The 17,428-nt window shown below is 49.6% G+C and overlaps 1 protein-coding gene across 2 annotated transcripts in view; it reads right to left on the minus strand.

Annotated features, from left to right (window-relative positions):
- Eefsec (eukaryotic elongation factor, selenocysteine-tRNA-specific) overlaps positions 1–17,428 on the minus strand; it is a 217,099-nt gene that overhangs the window by 101,009 nt on the left and 98,662 nt on the right. For both annotated transcript variants that reach the window (XM_005387044.2, XM_005387043.2), the window contains exons 3-4: positions 6,587–6,683; positions 4,394–4,558 (exon numbers count right to left, since the gene is read on the minus strand). In XM_005387044.2, the coding sequence (XP_005387101.1) occupies positions 4,394–4,558; positions 6,587–6,683 (262 nt within the window). The remainder of the gene's footprint in view (positions 1–4,393; positions 4,559–6,586; positions 6,684–17,428) is intronic.

The following is a 17,428-nucleotide window of genomic DNA, read 5'->3' on the forward strand; positions in this document are numbered from 1 at the left end:
TCCCAAGATCCATTTCCCAGGCTGAGGCCTGAGGGAGCCAAAAAGCTAGGGAGAAAGCTGGTGACTTGCAGGATATTTGGTGTTTAAACCACTCTTGGATCTAAGTGGATTTTTTTTTCCTCATTTACTCCCGGTTCCCAACGTTTCCCCACTTAGCTAATCAGCCACAGCTGGGAATGGACAGGGCAGCAGAAATAGGGGCCGGGGTATGGCAGGCTCTGGCGGGCCAGCCAGGCCAGGAGGGAACACGACTGTTTATTTGGAATGGCTGTGCCTCGCCTCCTGGGGAGTTCAAGCGGTCAGATGTGTCTAAGTCCATTAGCGAAATCTTACAGGGACGTCACTGTGCTTGTGAAGAGGGCCATAGTGACATCCTCATGCCCGACAGGCATGGCCACCGATCACTGCTAGAGGAGGGCAGGGGTGAGAGGTCAGGAGAGCCAAGCCTCAGGGGCTTCTGAAATAGGTATCTACATCAGAGAGGCTCCACAGGGCACAACCAGCGTGCTCACAAGGCTGCCCAGGAGACAGCTCCTGGGTCCTAGTGAAGGAGAGGAAACGCTACCAGCCTGTCTCCTTGGGACACAGCCTGGTGTCTGGAGTGGGACACATGCCTTCAAATCTTGGCTTTCTTGCCATGTGGTTGTTTTGTGTCCTAAGCTCAAGCCTGTGAAGCCTCTGCATGCTAAAGCGGTGCTAGAAGCTGGGGTGACTCCTCCCTAGACAGCCAAAGCCCACTCCCAGGATCGTAAGGACAAGGCTTCTTCTGATTCCAGTCCTTCCCATCCAAAAGCTGTATGTGTTTCCTAAGGCTGCCTAACAACTTGCTACAAACTTGATAACTCCCAACAGAAACTTCTTCCCAAGCTTTGAAGCCAGAATCCAAACCCACTCGTGGGCAAGGCTGGTCCCATTGGGTCTCTGAGGGAGGATCAGCTCCATGCCTCAACTCCTGGTTTCTGGTGGCAGCACTGCCTCTCTTGGCTTGAGGGTCCAGGACGTTATCCTCTGCCCAGGTGTGAACTTCTCTCTCTGAGAATCACTGTCTCTTCTTCCTCTTACAAAGACAGGTATCAGTGGGTTCAGAGCCTGCCTCAGGAGCTCATCTTGAGGTCCTTACCTTAGTCATATCTGCAAAAGATCTTTATCCCAAAAATGTCACATTCTGAGGTTCTGCATGGACATTTCTTTTAGAAGACACAATTCAATTCAATGCACTACAGTTTACCCTCTGATTCCTAGACTTCACATCCATCCCAAATGCAAAAGAAACACGCATCCCATTCAACATTTCCAAAATCTCACCTATTACGGCATTAACTATGTCCAAAATCTCATCTAAAGAGTAGTTCAGAGAAGTCTCTAATCTCGTCACTTAAATCACCTAACTAGGCCTGGGTGCTGCCTATCCTCTATCCTGGGGCAAAATGCCTCTCCATCTGTGCACCTAGAAATCAAGTCATCTACTTCCAAACTACAATGCTGAGATAGGCAGACATTCCATTCCAAGAGAAAGAGAGTGAAGAAATACAGGGGTCATGGGTCCCAAGCAAGTTTAGAGCACAGGAGGGTGAAATTCAATTCGGTTTAAGATCTGGGACTGACCCTCTGTGGATTGACTCTCTTCCCTCTGGGCAAACAGAGGCTCTGGCTCCACAGGCCCTGGCTCCACAGGCCCTGGCCCCTGGATTCATTCTCTGGCCTCCGCTAATAGGTCTAGGGCGCCATGTAGGCTCACCGTGTGTGTGTGTGTGTGTGTGTGTGTGTGTGTGTGTGTGTGTGTGTGTGTGTGTGGTGGGGGCGGTACTGGGGATGGAACTCAGGGCCTTTACACTGAGCTGTATCTCCAGCCCTTTTTTAAAATTTTATTATGAGATAGGCTCTCCTGAAGTTGCCCGGACTGGGCTCAAACTTGTAATTCTCAATGGCAAAGGCTTTGTCTTGTGCGTCCTTTGCAACAGGACAGGCTGTGAACCCCCCTGCAAATCTTCAAGTGCTAGTTCTTTTTTGCTACTAATTCCTCTCTCAAACAATTCCTTTCCCCTTGCATTCTGCTATAAGAAGCAAAGGAGAAGTAAGGCTGCATCTTCCACACTTCGCTTGGCAAACTCCTTGGCTAAATATCCAAGTGTGCCCCTTACAGCTCCTGCTTTGCTTGACCATTAAATCGGTGGACCAGACAGTAGTGGATGCCAAGAAGGCTGCACAGTTGGCTGGGGTAAAACAGCAAGAAGGGATGAAATTTGTATCGGCCAAGCACTTGCTATGCATGCAGGATCAGTAACCAGGAGCTAAAAAGCACATGCCACCTTTATACGGATGCCAAGGGCAGCCCCCAAGCTCAGCACACATCCCCTCAGACACACCTGCCTGCTCACCCCACACCGTCTGCCTCAGGCCTGCCTGAGCTCTCCTCACACCACTGCAGCCACTGTCCCTCCATCCAAGACCTCTTCCTCCCTCGAGTCTCTGGTGCCCCAGTTCAGTCTACCTGAGCCCCTCTGACACCCTCTCCCGCTCCCAGCTCCACTCCCAGGCTGCCCTGGGTTGCCCAGAGGACAAAGGATGCTGGGTCAGGGTGGCCCCTAGAGGTCTGCTAAAGGAACACAGGGACTGTTAGGAAATTTAGCACTGATCTGTTTTCAGTTCCAACTAAGAATCATCACACACTCACAACTGTAATCTTATTTCTGTTAAACATAAATTTAGTTTATTTTCATGGTTTTATGCTTTATTTTCTAAGATTTACAGGTTTAGCTCTGGGCTTAAAGTGATTTATGTGGTCTTTTCCCTGAGTCTTCAGAGAGGGATCTAAGATGGCATAGAGGAGGGGTTATTACCAAGCGTAGGACAGGGCAGGGCCTAACACTGGGGAAGGGCAGAGCCTTGCCACCCACTCCTCCTGCCACACCCACCGGACTGTGAAACCTGGTTCAAGGAGTTTTTTTTCTTTTTCTAGTTGATTCTCCCTTGTCAGGAGATTCCCCTTCCACCTCTAGCCCCTACAGGAGGGAAAATAGCCACAGCACTGTCAAGTGAAGGGGGAGCCTGAGACTTCCTTCATGGGAGGGAGCCCTCTTCTTTCCTGTCCTCCAACACATGTCCCTGCCCTAGGTCCACACACAAGGCTTGGCAGCCACAGCCCTCTCTCCTTCCCTTGCTCTGCGCAGGTGCTGCTATCACGGTCTTCCTGCTCCAATGCACAGTTCATTTTCTGTGCCTGCTTGGCTAGGCCACTTTGCCTATGTGTTCAGATATTATCCTGAGGGTTTCAGTGCATGTTTTTTGTGTGAGGTTCCCATTCAAATCGGTGGACTCTGAACACAGCACACCCTCCCCAAAGAGGAAGGAATCAGCCAGGAGGTCATGTTCCAACTGCACCTCCACCAGCACCTCCAGATTCTCACCCTACCATGCCAATTTCAGACCTGCCAGGTTCCCCAACCATGAGAGCCAATTCTATAAAGCACACATCTTTCCACACAGCTATACCTGTGGACCACTGGGGAGCCTGGCCAGGGTTCTCAGCATGCAAATATGGAGGTTATCTCTAGATCTCTATACTGAGAGCCCTGTGTTTCCCACTGGTCCTTTCTCCAGACAATCTGCCTTGGCCCAGCACCCCAGGCAGCCACTCCAACCAGCAGCCACGCTTGGCTCAGCTCCTGGCAAATCCTTGTCCCCACCTTTTCCTTCTGAAGGGGGAGGGGATGGGAGGGAGAGCTACTTCTTCCTTGACCTGTAAAATGCACCTGTAAGAAAAACCTTCTGCAGAGCAGCCCTTCAAGGCCTTTTAAGTGAGGGCCAAGCTACAGCACAGGCAACAGTGAGACCCTAGACGTCCATCCTCCCCTGGGCTTAAGGGGATGGTGTGGTGTCTGCCACAGGTGCAGGGAGTAAGGAATGATCTGAATTTCTCCCTCAGTGAATGATGCTGAGAGCCACCAAATCAAGCTGTGTTTGACTTTTCAACCCTTGTGGTTAAGAAAAAGGGACCCAGAAATAACCTCATGCATGTGTCCATCCTGCCACTCGGGGGGAGGGTGTCCTCTGGGGCTCCGTGTTGCCTGTGTGACTTCAAGACCACCTCACTTTCTGGGGCTTCAGTGTCTTACCCAAGTAAAGAAACCTACTCAGAACTCTCCCGGGACACTGCCATACAGATGCACGGTTAGACAGCTCGGAAGGCGAGGGATCGTGGGGCCAGCTGGGGCGGGGAGCCCAAGGGTGGGGCAGTGGAGCGAGGACAGAGCAGGGCAGAGAGGCTGGCAGGGCCCTGGCCAGCCCTGGGGTGCAAGGGTAGCTTTGGCAGCTCAGCAGTGCAGACGGCAAAGGGACTGTCCACTCCTTTGCAGCAAGAGAGGGAGGCAGAAAGGAAGGACATCAGACTGACCTTGAGGGCAGGAATCTCCACGCTGTCGCCGAGGCTGATGGAGCCCGAAAGGATGGTCCCAGTCATCACCGTGCCTTGGCCCTTGATGGAGAAACAGTGGTCCACAGACATGAGGAAGGGGCCCGAGGGGTCTCTTGTCGGGATGGAAATCTGGGACTTCAGGAGCTAGAAGAGAAAAGCTGCTGCCACAGACAGTCGGGCGAGGGGCGGAGGGGGTAGAGGTGTGGTCGTGTGGCCAGACGGCATGCACCAAGGCCGCTAAGGCGAGGCCTGGCTGGAGGACTGTGCACTGCAAGCTGGCCAGAGCTAGCAGCCCATCCCCAACTGCATTCCAAGCTTCTGCTGGGCTCCTGCTCCCTGTGCTCCGCCGCCCCAGCCCTCCTAACGGCACTCCTGCGAAGTCTCCACAGCAGCAAAGACTGTTGTCATGGCGGCTCCTGAGGCCTGCAGCACCTCAGGTCCCACAGCACCCAGTCCCGGCACACCATCCCCCACCCTGGCCCCACCACAGGCTGCAACCTTGGCAGCTGCCCCCTCCCTCTCTGGAAAGCTGTTCCTGCACAGCCACACCCCGCCCCCAATCACCACAGCTAGAGCACTAGTGTGCTCACCTCTCTATCTGCCTCCCTTGAGGATTCTGTTTCCCTGGTAGCTGCACCGAAAAGAGGAAAGGGCAAGTGAAGGAAGGACACACGGATGCGAGGAAGGAGGTGGGAAGGTGGCTCCCAGGGGTGCTGCCTGGGCCTGAGGGTCCAGGGCAAGAGCTGTGCAGGGTGACCTGGAGCCTTCTCGCCACTTCCTGGGTCCCAGCAGAGACAGAGTGGTGGTCCTGTGTCCCCACGGCCCTGTTCCCCTTTTTTCCTCTCCCCACTGACTTCCCACACACCTCAGCTCTCCTCGGCATCTACGTGCTCCAAGATGTTGCTAGAGCTGATTACCATTACACAAGTGAACACAAACATCTCGTTAGGACTTCCCTTGTGCTGCTTTCTGATTTCATATGGAACAGGCTGTCAAAAAAGTATTGGGGAGTGAGTGTGCCAGTTCCAGTCTTGTAATAACAATCCTTTTGGAAAACGACTGGAGCTCCCACGCAAGCTGGGCTTGAGGCGGGGCAGAGGCCTCTTAAAGGAAAGGACAACATCATTCAGAGGCACACTCTTCTGGATTTTGCTTGTATAAAGACAACAGTCCCCAGCTCCCACACAAGGGTGCTCTGGAGCCGAGGAAGAGGTGACAGAAGCCTCATCAGAAAACATCTGGTTTGCACGGCAGGCTGGATCAGTTCTGTGTGCATCACAGAGGCCACACCTGAGCTCAGGTCTGTGGGTCCAGGTTGAAGAGGACCATGAAGCTGACCCTGACAATCAGCCTTCATGGTGTGCGAGCTGGGCCAGGCCACCGAGCCTGTCTGTCTCAGGTGCTTCCCTGGTGAGGACAGGACGAACTGTTCAGGTCCTCCAGGGTGACTGCGGATATTTGCGATCACTGACTCAGTCTCTGCCACAGCAACACGGGCAACCCATTTAACCCTCCCCATACGCCCCAAGGGCCAGTGCTTCTGTCTTCCCTCCTTTACCACTGAGGACTCAGAGGCAAAGGAGGCAGACCCTTTGCCTGTGCTCACAGAGACAGCAGGTGGTGGGCCAAGCTGGAACGCAGTGCCAGGCACCCAGGCACCCAGGCACCCCTGCCCCTCTGAGCGCTCACGGAGGAGCTCCGTCGGCCCCACCCTCACTGCCATCCTCTTAGGTACCCACCAGCACCCCACACGCCCGTCCTGCTGGCTGCCTTGGGCACTGCATCCCCCGTTGCAGCCACGTCTGGGAGAAAAGTCTGGGCCTCACCAGAGAGGCTGGCACAATCTGTGGGCAGGAATGGGGGACCTGGGCCTTGGGCTCCAGTGCTGGGCATTCATTCATCTGGGTGGAGGCAGTGACAAGAAGGAAAAAGTGCGACACAGGAGGGTGCGTCCTCCTCAGAGCCTTGGGCTGTGAGGCTTGAGGGTTCTCAGTCTTGGCTACTCTTTCTGTGGGAGGTGAGGTCTTTGGCCCTTCCCATGAGCAGGGAAGTGAAGGGAGCCAGCCAGGGCTCTCTAGGGGGCTGCCCCTCCCCTCCCTCAGGACAGGACAGTCACAGAAGCCCACCGGAGCAGGCTGCGCTTAGGGTGACCTGGATTCAAGCGGACAGTACCTCAATGAGCTCTGAGATTCCCTGTGGGGCTTCAGTTTCAGGGGCCTCTGGTCCCCCAGGTTTGGCCGCTACAGGTATAATTGGAGCACCCCGGAACCTGCAAAAGGAAAACAAGCACCATCACCATTACAGAGCACCAGCACGGCACACAGCACATCTGTGCAGCCTCTATAAGCCACTAGGCAGGACTTGCCTCTGTCCTTCCACTGCACCAAGCCCATGTGAAGGTGGCACCACTGTCCTCACATTCAGCAGAGGAGGACATGGAGTCCCAAGGAGAGGCCTGCCACTGGGACACTAGAATCTAAGAAGGCTTCTAGGTCTTAAACTCCACCTCAGAGCTCTCTCGAGAAAGCAGCAGTGCCTGGTGCCAGCAAGCCCCATAGATGCACTCAGAAGGCCTCCAATATGGTATCTAATGGCAGCACCCAGCCTCTCCAAGGAGAGATTCTAATCAGGAGGGCAACATTTCCACTTCAAAACACAGCACAATAGTAACACTGTTAAGAAAAAAGGACAAGAGGAAAAAAAAACTCCATAATTATATCACTGTGGTTCTCCCATGTGGTACCAAGGGATTTTTTTCCCCTATCTTCCTATTTTTTGATACTTTATATGAAATATTTCACGTGCTGCTCCTCATAGAACTACAAACAACAATCCTAAAATTTATATGAAGCCAGAAGAGGCCTAGAATTGCTAAAGCAATCCTGCAACAGAGCAATGCAAGAGGCCACAGTCCCAGTGTTCAAGTTATATTACAAAAGCTACAGTGATAACAACTGCATGGCACTGACACAAAGGCAGATGCTGGATCAATGGGACAGAACAGAGGATCCAGAAAAACCTCAGGCACATTCAGCTATCTGATCTTTGACAAAGAGGCCAAAACATACACTGGAGGAAAGATGGCCTCTTTAATAAATGGTGCTGGGAAAACTGACTATCCACAGGCAGAGGACTGAATCTAGACCCATATCTCACACCATGTACTAAACTAAAATCAAAATGGGTCAAAGATCTAAATGTTAAAACTGAAACTTAACCCGCTGGAAGATAAAATAGGTAAAAATCTTGAAGATATAGCTATAGGCAAGGACTTTCTGAACAGAACACCAATAGCACAAGAAATAACATCAAGAATCAACAAATGGGGTCACACTGAGTTAAAAATCTTCTGCACAGTAAACGAAACAAGCAACAGAGTGAAGAGACAACCTACAGAACAGAAAAAAATTTTGCTAGCTATTCCTTAGAGGTCTAACATCTAGAATATATAAAGAACTCAAAAACAGACATTTGTCAAAAGAAGTTCAAATAGCCAGTAAGCACATGAAAAACTGTTCAACATCTCTCTGGCCACTAGAGAAATATAAATTAAAACAATACTGAGATTCTATCATTCTTCTGAAAGAATGCCTATCATCAAGAAATCAAGTAATAACAAATACTGGAGAAGCTGCAGGGAAAAAAGAAACCTTCTGTCTTACTGGTGGGAATGTAAACTAGTACAACCACTATGGAAATCAGTATGGAGATTCCTCAAAAAACTGAAACTAGAAATTCCATTTGACCCAGCTATTGTCCTTCTAGGTATCCTTCCAGAAGAGTTAAAGACATCACATTACAGGGACCCATGCATACCCATGTTTACAGCAGCACATCTCATAACATCTGAATACTGGAAGTGGCTTATAGGTCTATCAGCAATGAATGGATAAAGAAAATGTGGTATTTACGCACAGTACAGTACTGCCATTAAGAAGGATAAACTTGAGTCATCTGTAGGAAAATAGATGCACCTTGAGACCACAATGTTAAGTAAAATAAATCAGACATACGAGCTTCAATACTGCACGTATAAATATAAGTATAAATAAAAGTACAAGTAAAGAAAGAACAAAATAGAAGATTGATAGTAGGAAATAGGGAGATAGATGTTTTGCAAATGAGAGGGGGATAAGGAGACAGGGGGACGTGATGAAAAAAGAATCGAGATGTGTGAGATACGCCTCCACCAACTCCCCACAGGAATGCAATCATCATGTACTGTAAATGTGGACTAATAAATAATAAAAAATGAAAAAAAATTTAAATATTAAAAAAATTTTCACACACTATAGTAGGCATACATTTTCATATCCTGCCAACTTATTTACCATTGTGTCACCAAGAGTTTTCTCTTCAACGACAGTAAGGACAAAAACAGCAATTACACACTTGGCCAAGCAGAGCATGTGACACGGATTCTTTCATTTAAGCTTCACCACACCACTGTGCTGCTGTCGTCACCTTACAGAGAAAACGAGCTAGAGAGGCTAGTTAACTCGCTCCATGCTGTGGTTACAGTCCTCAGAGCCAGTTTTGAACCCAGTCCTTCTAAGTGTGGCACCAGAGCTCATAACTTCCGTGTGACACACCCTCTCCCAGGCTCCCACTTCATTGCTGACAGCTACCTAACAATGTGACCCCGAATTTCCCTCAAACTTACTTATTTACAGTATTCCACCATTTATAAATGGTAACTGATAAACATGTCAGAGACATGACTTTTTCTTTTGTCCCTTGGCTTTGGGACACGTTCATAAGACAGAACCTTAGCCTGAGCGCACAATGAAAGGTCAGCAGACATCATCGAGTGCCAACAGCCAAAAAGCCTCTCCTCCCTCAGAGATGGGAACACTGGTTAGATGGACCCTGTCAGCCTTCGCTGAACTCTGGAACTGACCAAAGACTGAGCTGCCCGCAGTGTCCCCTCGAGAGAGATGGCCAAGTCCTGGTGAGAAAAGGCAGAATCTGGGACATGTTGACATGTCATTCGCATTCTCCTCTCCAACTCTGTGATGTTCTTGAAACCCAACTGCCACAACCACAGTGAATGCAGCAGCTGCAGGCAGTGCGGGTTTGAGTTCCTTCAAAGCCCGTCCCAGAGATCTGTCACTGTTGTTCCAGCTGGGTGGCTCCCTGAAAGATCCCATCAGCAAGGCTACCTCTGTCTAACCGGCTGTGGAGTTGCCCAACAGCCTCTCCAAACAGCCTTGTCTCTGAGGAAGCACTGAGGATAATCAGAGGCAACTGTTTAACATCAAAACGGTAGAAGACAACAACTCAAGCAAACAGTAGGTTGCCCAAAAAGCTTAAATGGAAAAGCCAGGACTGAGCTGTACCTGGAGCATGTGGGAAATCATGCTGTGGCTTGCTCAGGGCCTCGCTTACCCTCTGGCTAACCTCAAGGCTCTGTGCAAGCAGGAAGTAAAGCTCAGGCAGAGCTGTCAGCTGCCTGCGTGAACACTGACAGCATGGCCCAACATGCACGTAGAGCCCCTTGACCAGGAGACACACTGTCTAGGCGTGGAGAGAGTCTCTGTCCTATTAGCTGGCCACTAACTAACCAGGCAGAGACTTCAGGGGTCTCTGACAATGAACACAGACCTCACACCATCCATTCAGAACAGTTACTAAACAAACTATAACAACAAACTATTGGCGGCAGGAGGGTCGGGGGGTGGGGGGGGGCTCTGACTTCCAGAACTGTCACATTATTTTAAATGTCCAGGTTTCAACAGAAATTTATGGCAGCTGCAAAAAAACAAGAGTATGGCCCATATTTGAGAAGAAAAAGAGTTAAAAGAAAATGTTCCTGAGGAAGCCCTACTAGACAAAGACTTTAAACCAGCTATTTTAAGTGGTTTTTCAAAAGTAAAGGAGCCAGACATGTTAGCACCAGGGAAGCTGAGGCAGGAGGATCAGTGTGAGTTTGAGGCCAGCCTGGGCTACATAGTGAGACTCTGTCTAAAAAAAAAAAAAAAAAAAAAAAAGGTAAAGAAACTTGTCTAAAGAACCACAGGATCAAATGACAGGATTTGTCTCAAAATAGAGAAAAATCAAAAAAAGAGAAATTATTTTTAAAAATACAAAACACAGAGAAATTCTAGAGTTGAAAAGTATAATAACTGAAATGAAAACTGGGACCTGGCAACAGATCTGAGGAGGAAGAATCAACAAGCTTGCAAAGAAGCTGGTAAGATAAGCCTCACAGACACAAGAGGCCATGAAGAGAACAGCACGGGCACATGGAGTTCCTGCCAGCAGTGGGAGACCACAGCCCAGTGCACCTTACATCTGGGAAAAACACTACTCTGCACATCTGCAACACTCACCAAGCTCCAAGCAGGATAAACTCATAGAGAGTCATGTCGACACACGGCATAACCTGTTGGAGGCCAAAGACAAGGAGACAATCCCAAAATATCCCAAGAAAAGTGACTGTATTTGTACACAGAGAGCCACAGTGGGAGATAGCAGCTTCTCAAGAGAAACCACAGAGGACAGAAGGTGATAGGATGGCATTTGCAAAGGCCTGAAAGTTAAAAGGAAATAAAGTCTGTCAACCAAGAAGGTCATATCCAGCAGCAAACTGCGCTTTGTGAATGGAGAACACAGAATTACCAGCAACCCAGCAATGCCACTTCCAGGCCTACAAGAACCAAAAACAGGGACCCAAACAAATACAGTACATGTCCACACACACTCACAGCACACTGGTCACAGCAGCCAAGACGAAGACAGCTCAGATGTCCATCACAGACCCTGGTGTGTCTACACAGTCGGGCAGTAGCCAGCCCAGGAAGGAATGGGGCACTGAGACAGGCTTCAGTGTACATGAACCACGAGGACATCCTGTGAGGGAGAGACACCAGACAAATACTCCTTGGGAACGTGGATGAGTAGTTCCGAGGCTGGTAGGCAAGGAGTAGGGCAGTGGCAGCATGAAAGGTACAGGGTTTCCTTTCAGACACTGTGACAGCTGTATAAGTCTTACAGATGGAAAAGGGGAAATCTAGGTTGTGCTCAGGTCTTTTTCTTCTTTCTTTCTTTTAAAAATATATTTTGCAATTTAATTTGTATTTCCTTGTTAAGCCACCTAATGCTGACCACGCCCACCTGCTTACTTCTGAAATGCACTTCCAGGAGCTGCCTCTGCACTACTCTCTTCTGGACAGTGCTCTCTCCAGGTAGTGCCACGTCACCTGCCTGACCCCAGAACCCCTGAGAACCTCTCTGTGCATGGTCTTTGGGAGGCACAGGCAGTACCTCCTCCCCCTGTATTACAGAGGCTCTGGTAGCTGGCTCAAGCCACACAGCCATACAGTCACAGACGGTGGTAAAAAGCCAGCTCTGTGGTTACCTCCACTCGAGAAGGCTGGGAGACAGTGCTCCATCTGCCCAGGCTGGAGGAGGTTGTGTGCCGCTAGCACCTGCTACAAATAAGAGTGGAAGCCTCCATTGCCTGCTACTGTCAAGATATCCATTAACCAGCGCTTTCTACTTCCTCACCAAACCTGCCCCTGGCACCTTGTGAGCAGATGCCCACACAGGGCAAAGCTTGAGGCTCACTCGCTATGCAGAAAAGGCGACTTTCTGACTTCTGCCCTGCCAGCTGACCTTTATGCCAAACAAGAAATGTGCTGGCACTACCACCAACTTGGTAATGCCAGTCATTAGTGTTGCCATTGTAACATAATTTAATTTAGCATCATAAAGCAACCGTGTGAAATTGCTATTTCTATGAGAACTAAGTTGAATGTCCTGGAAAGACAGGATAAAGGCAAATCTTAAAACTTGGTGTTAAATTAGCAGTGGATAAGAAAACCATAATAGACTCAATGGGAGGCTGTGTGAAATCGTGGAACAATTCTGCACTCAAGACTGCTCTGTGAGTCCTGCTTCACTATTCAAGAAATGGAAATGTAGACACTGCACTAGGGAGTGGTTTATTATTTGAGAAAACTCAGAGCTCCAGTCAATGGGCGCACCCGGAAGAAAAGACAGGCTGAGCAGGACACTTGCCAGCAAGTGGACGGCAGAAATCTACCACAGCAAAGAGACGACTGCTCAAAAGCTCTCAGAGAAAAGTCTTCTGCTGAGGTCCTCTTCTACACCTCAGGTGGAGCCACCAAACTCGGGAGGTGCCACCAAGGAGAACCGTTGTGTACGGGGCTGGCACACCACACCTATGCAGAGGGAAGGCCAGGACACTAACTGCAGTCAACTACCATGACATGTCTGGAATCCACAACCTACTTCTCACAATTGGCAAATCAACAAATATAAAAATGTAAATTCTGACCAAGAAGTAAATACAAAGGATTGCATCTTTACAGAACTTCAAAGGAATTAGAGATGAGGATGGATTGCAAGTGACCATGTGTGGAAAACCGAAGTTATGAATGATGAAGAAAACACAGATGCTTCAAAACCAGTGTGGGCGGAAGAGGAGAGAGGCACGGATTCCAGTTGTGACTCCGTTACACTGCAGAGGAGGAAGGGGCCCAGGCTGGGACCGCCCTAGTTCCTCTGTCCCAACTGTTATGTTGACTTTATTAAATGAACATGCATATATATATTTTAAGTGAAAATATTATGTTTAAGGTATGAATGTGTCATTCTTTTGACTCTCTGCTCTAAGTGACTTTTTTTGATTAACCAACAGCAGCTCAATCTCAGGGGACAAGAAATCCTCTACTACTACAGCTACAAAAATAAACACAAGACAAACAAAACAAAGCTATTACATTCTAGCTAGATACTATTACGTGCTGAAGGCACTGAGCGCGGTTAAAAAGTTAGGGAAATCTTGAAGACATGACAGCATCAATTTGAGACGTTTTTCTGAACTCAATAAAGGAAATTAAAGATAAGTGACAGAGAATTAACTTCCTTCCATAAGCTATGGCATTGTGCTGCATCCAAGTGCACCCCAGACTCATTGTGCCCCGTGTGTACTGGATCCCTCACTTTGGGTCACAGCGTCCTGGGGACCCTCATGTTCTTCCACCTGCCGGGGCAGCTTGCAGTGAATAGTGAGAGGACCCAGCCGGAGAAGAGGCAGCCAGAGAGAAGCGTCCCACACAGTAAACCCACTGCCCCCAGCTCCTGTGCCCACACCTCAAGGAGCCTCTGCTACCCAGCCAACCTCCCCTGCCTGCTAGCTCTAGCAGGGACTCGAGCCCGATCCCTCCCGCTATCCCAGACCACCCTTCTCTTAGGGGAAGCCCTTTGCTCAACATATGCCCACCGCACTCTTCCCAGCTGCACCGAGCTTCCCATCCACCATGCTTCAGGACAAGCCCTATGGCCGCTTCCTCACAGGGCCTGACCCTCCACGGTCTCCTTCCTGTACAAGCCAAAGGAAAATCGCACCTGTGCCCGGTTCCAGTGCCTGAGGAATGCACAGAGGGCTCCAGGGCAGTGGGGTGAGGAGCACGGCTCCACCGGGGACCCCAACTCTGAATGGCACTGAGGGATCGGGCATTTCCAAGGATTGTCATCCACACCACAAGCCCTGATCCCACAGCCCTTGCCTGTCCTCCACCTTGATAAGCCATTCTTCCTCCTGGTCCCCAAAGGTGCTCTAGAGCCCCACTGTCCTCTGCCAGCCTCTACACTCTGACAACCTGCACCAGGGCTCGCAACTCAACTGCCCACACGCTGGGCTGGGCTGGGCAGCTGTCTCTGCCTACACAGCACCCACATTTCTCCACAGGTGCCCCATCTGCCTCTTGCTCCAACACATACCCTGTTTTCCATTTTCCCAGGTCGTCCAGCCCAGGGCCCTCTGAGCTCCTCTCCAGCCCTGTTCACCCTGCACGGAGCGAGAGCCTTGCAGCAGCAGCTGGGCCCACCATGCTTGCTCCTCCGGCTGTCCTCTCCCCCTTTACCTGCTCCCTGTCTGTGCAAACGTTGCTCAGGCCAGGCACAGGCTACCAGAGGTGGATTCCAGTAAGGACGCTCGCCTGGTCTCCACTCCAGAGCCACCGTGATTCCCTTCACTTGGCCTCCACGCCCCTGTCATCAGCTGCCAGTGTGACAGCCCGCGGTGTGAGCCACAGACGCTTAGCCATCCCTGGCCCTCTGGCGCCAGTGCCCCTTCCCAACTCTGGCCAGAGCACGGCCTCCCGTTCCCACATCTTTCGTCTGGTCTTTCCTGCCCAGGCAGACCGCAGGCTCCCTCACAATGGGGCTCCCTGCAGCTGGTCACTGAACCCTCGCCACATCCCTCCTGGCCTGGACGGGAACAAACTCTGTAAAAAAGGATTTTTGAACTTTCTTACTTTTACTTTTTGGAGACAGGGTCTAGCTATGTGAAGCAGTCCAGGCCAGCCTTGATCTTACCATGCAGCCCAGGCTGGCCTCCAACCCACAATCTCCCTCTTCAGCCTCTTTCGTGCTGGGATTAAAGGCATGGGCCGCTGAGCCAGCTTAGGGCTGTGTTGTGCTGTGTTGTATTACGTTTTATTTTAGATATGAAAGAAAGTAACTCAGAGAAGCTGGAGTTCCCCAAGGGCAACGTAAAGACCAGGAGCCACTGGCTGACCACCTGACCTGAGTTCAGGAGGGAACTTCCACGTGGAAGTTCCAGCTCACCAAGCACAGCCAGAGAAGCCCCAGCAAGGATGCAGGACTCAGGTCTTGAAAGAAAAAAGAATTTGAAAAGGGGCAGAGACAGGGAAAAAGAATAAAAGGAAAGAGAATAATGAGGAGAGCGGGGGCAAGAAATAAAAAACACACAGGAAGAGAAGAATAAAGCATAAGAGAAAAAAAAACAAGGGAAAGAGCACGGCCCTCTCTGTGCCCAGCAGCAGGCATGTGCCTGCCACGTGACACGGAGGGCGACGTCAAGGGACTGGCCCAGGGCTGCGGGGCGCAGGAGGAAGGGCCAGCTGTCCTCAGGAGGAGGAGAGCGCGGGGAGAAGACTGGCTCGAGGCGGGAAGGGGGCCTCTGGCCACAGTGCTGCCTGAGTGGGGACCCAGGACCGGCACCAGGTTATTTCTACACCCCGAGCCCGAGGCACAGAGCGACAGACAGGGTACACACCTGCACGTAGAATTCCAGTGATTAACCAGAAAGCTCTAGGAAATTCAATTACTTTTGTTCAAACCCTTTTGGGCAGTGTATCTTAAGCAAACATAAAGGCGTGCTGGCCGGGCATCTGGCCCTTTCCCAGGCCCGAGCAAAGCTGGCCTTGTTGATTTCCTGAACCTGTCGCACACCGGGACCTCTTGGTTCCTGCACACAGCAGGCAGGCCCAGGCCCACGGAGCCCCAAGGATCACAGCTCAGCAGCCCAGGCTAACGCCTGAGTTACAGAACACAGGGGCTCTAAGGAGAAGGCAGACGCCCAGCTTCTGCTGTTCCTGTCACCCTACTGCCTCCTCCAGAGTCCCCAGGACATCATGGCATCACGGGCCCAGACCTGAGCGCTGACTGTGCATGGAGGCTGATTTACCCCACAAAACAGTCCCAGAAAAGGGAGGTGGGGGGAATATATGTATGCGTACATGTGTGTACATGTGTACATACGTATATATACACACACAAGGAGTTATAAGCCAGACAGAAGAAACTGAAACAAACAATATAAGCTTTGGGATAGGAGACTTCAAAACAGCCAACATTTATCATGTCTTATTCTCAGCATCAGGCCAGAGGCAAACCTACTTCTGGGGGGACTGTAAAGAGCCAACTGATATAATCACCCTGCATGGGAAGGCCTGTGCACAGGCCAAGGACATCACAGGCAGTCTGTGAGACTGGACACAGTGACTTTTACTTTACAGAAGAAGAAACAGCAACTCGGAGAGAGAAAGTAAGTTGCCCAAGACCACACAGCCAGTCAGCCACATTGTAAGAGTCTGTGCAGCAGCAGACAAATCCCTCAAGACTGGCGCCCAACCCAATCCTAAGCAGGGAGCAGGACCAGGGAACCCCTGGGTGGGCCTCAAGCAGAGGGCCTTAGCTATAACAGAAAGCTGGAAACAGAAAGTGCTTTAAAACCAGGAAGAAACCCAGAGGGAGCCTGGGGAAAGATGTATCAAGGATGCTGTCAGGTGATAACATTTAGTGGGAAAATAAACAGAGATGCCTAGAACATGGAACAGTGTCAATGTGGTGATAACAGCTACCTCAGATTATGTACATGTGGGGAAGACTGACGGGGCTCATAGGGAGAAAACATTTTAATTTGATGCACTGGGAAGATTGTGGATACATTTTTATCTTCCATTCTGATTTCTGTTAACATTGATAAATGCTTATGCAAGAGTAATTTTAAATGCTTTCAGAGATAAAGAAATCACAAAGAAAAACAATCAAAGAGTTTGACTACATAAAAATTAGAAACTTCTGTCTGTAAAGAAAAGCAGCTGAAATGGAAGGATGACAAATACTCCTGAAGACTTGGTCGTAGTAAGTGTGACAGTCAAAGGGTTAACAGCAAAGTCTTACTACTACTAAACACTCCTGCAAATAACAACAAAGCATTAAAATTTCAAGGGGCAAATAGACAAAATACACAGGTATAGATCACACACAAAATACAACTGTTTGGGGCTGGGGATTTAGCTCAGTGGCAAAAGCCCCTGCCTGGCAAGCGCAAGGTCATGAGTTCGGTTCCCGGTACCGGAGAAAAACCAAAAAAAAATAGAAAAAAAAAAAAAAAAATACAACTGTTTAAGACATTTAAGAAAAAAACGTTTACTTTCACCAGTAATTTAAAAATCACACACAGTATTAGTAAAACAAGGGTAAAACACCATGTCTAGTCTACAGCTTCAAATATGTTTTAACCTTATAGACCAAAGTTATCTGCTAGCCCCTCTATGAAATGGTAGAACCCTTTGGAAAGTAATATGGCAGTGATCAACAAAAGGTTTAAAAATCTTCTTGCCGTTGATTCAGTAATCTCACACCTGGGAATCTATCCTGAGGAAATAACTGAAAATACAAAGTTTAATGATTTATAAAGATATTCAGCCCAGGAGAAGGAAAACAATCCAGTCT

The sequence above is a fragment of the Chinchilla lanigera genome, unplaced genomic scaffold, assembly GCF_000276665.1.
Source record: "Chinchilla lanigera isolate Chin_1 unplaced genomic scaffold, ChiLan1.0 scaffold00028, whole genome shotgun sequence".
Taxonomy (NCBI): Eukaryota; Metazoa; Chordata; class Mammalia; order Rodentia; family Chinchillidae; genus Chinchilla; species Chinchilla lanigera.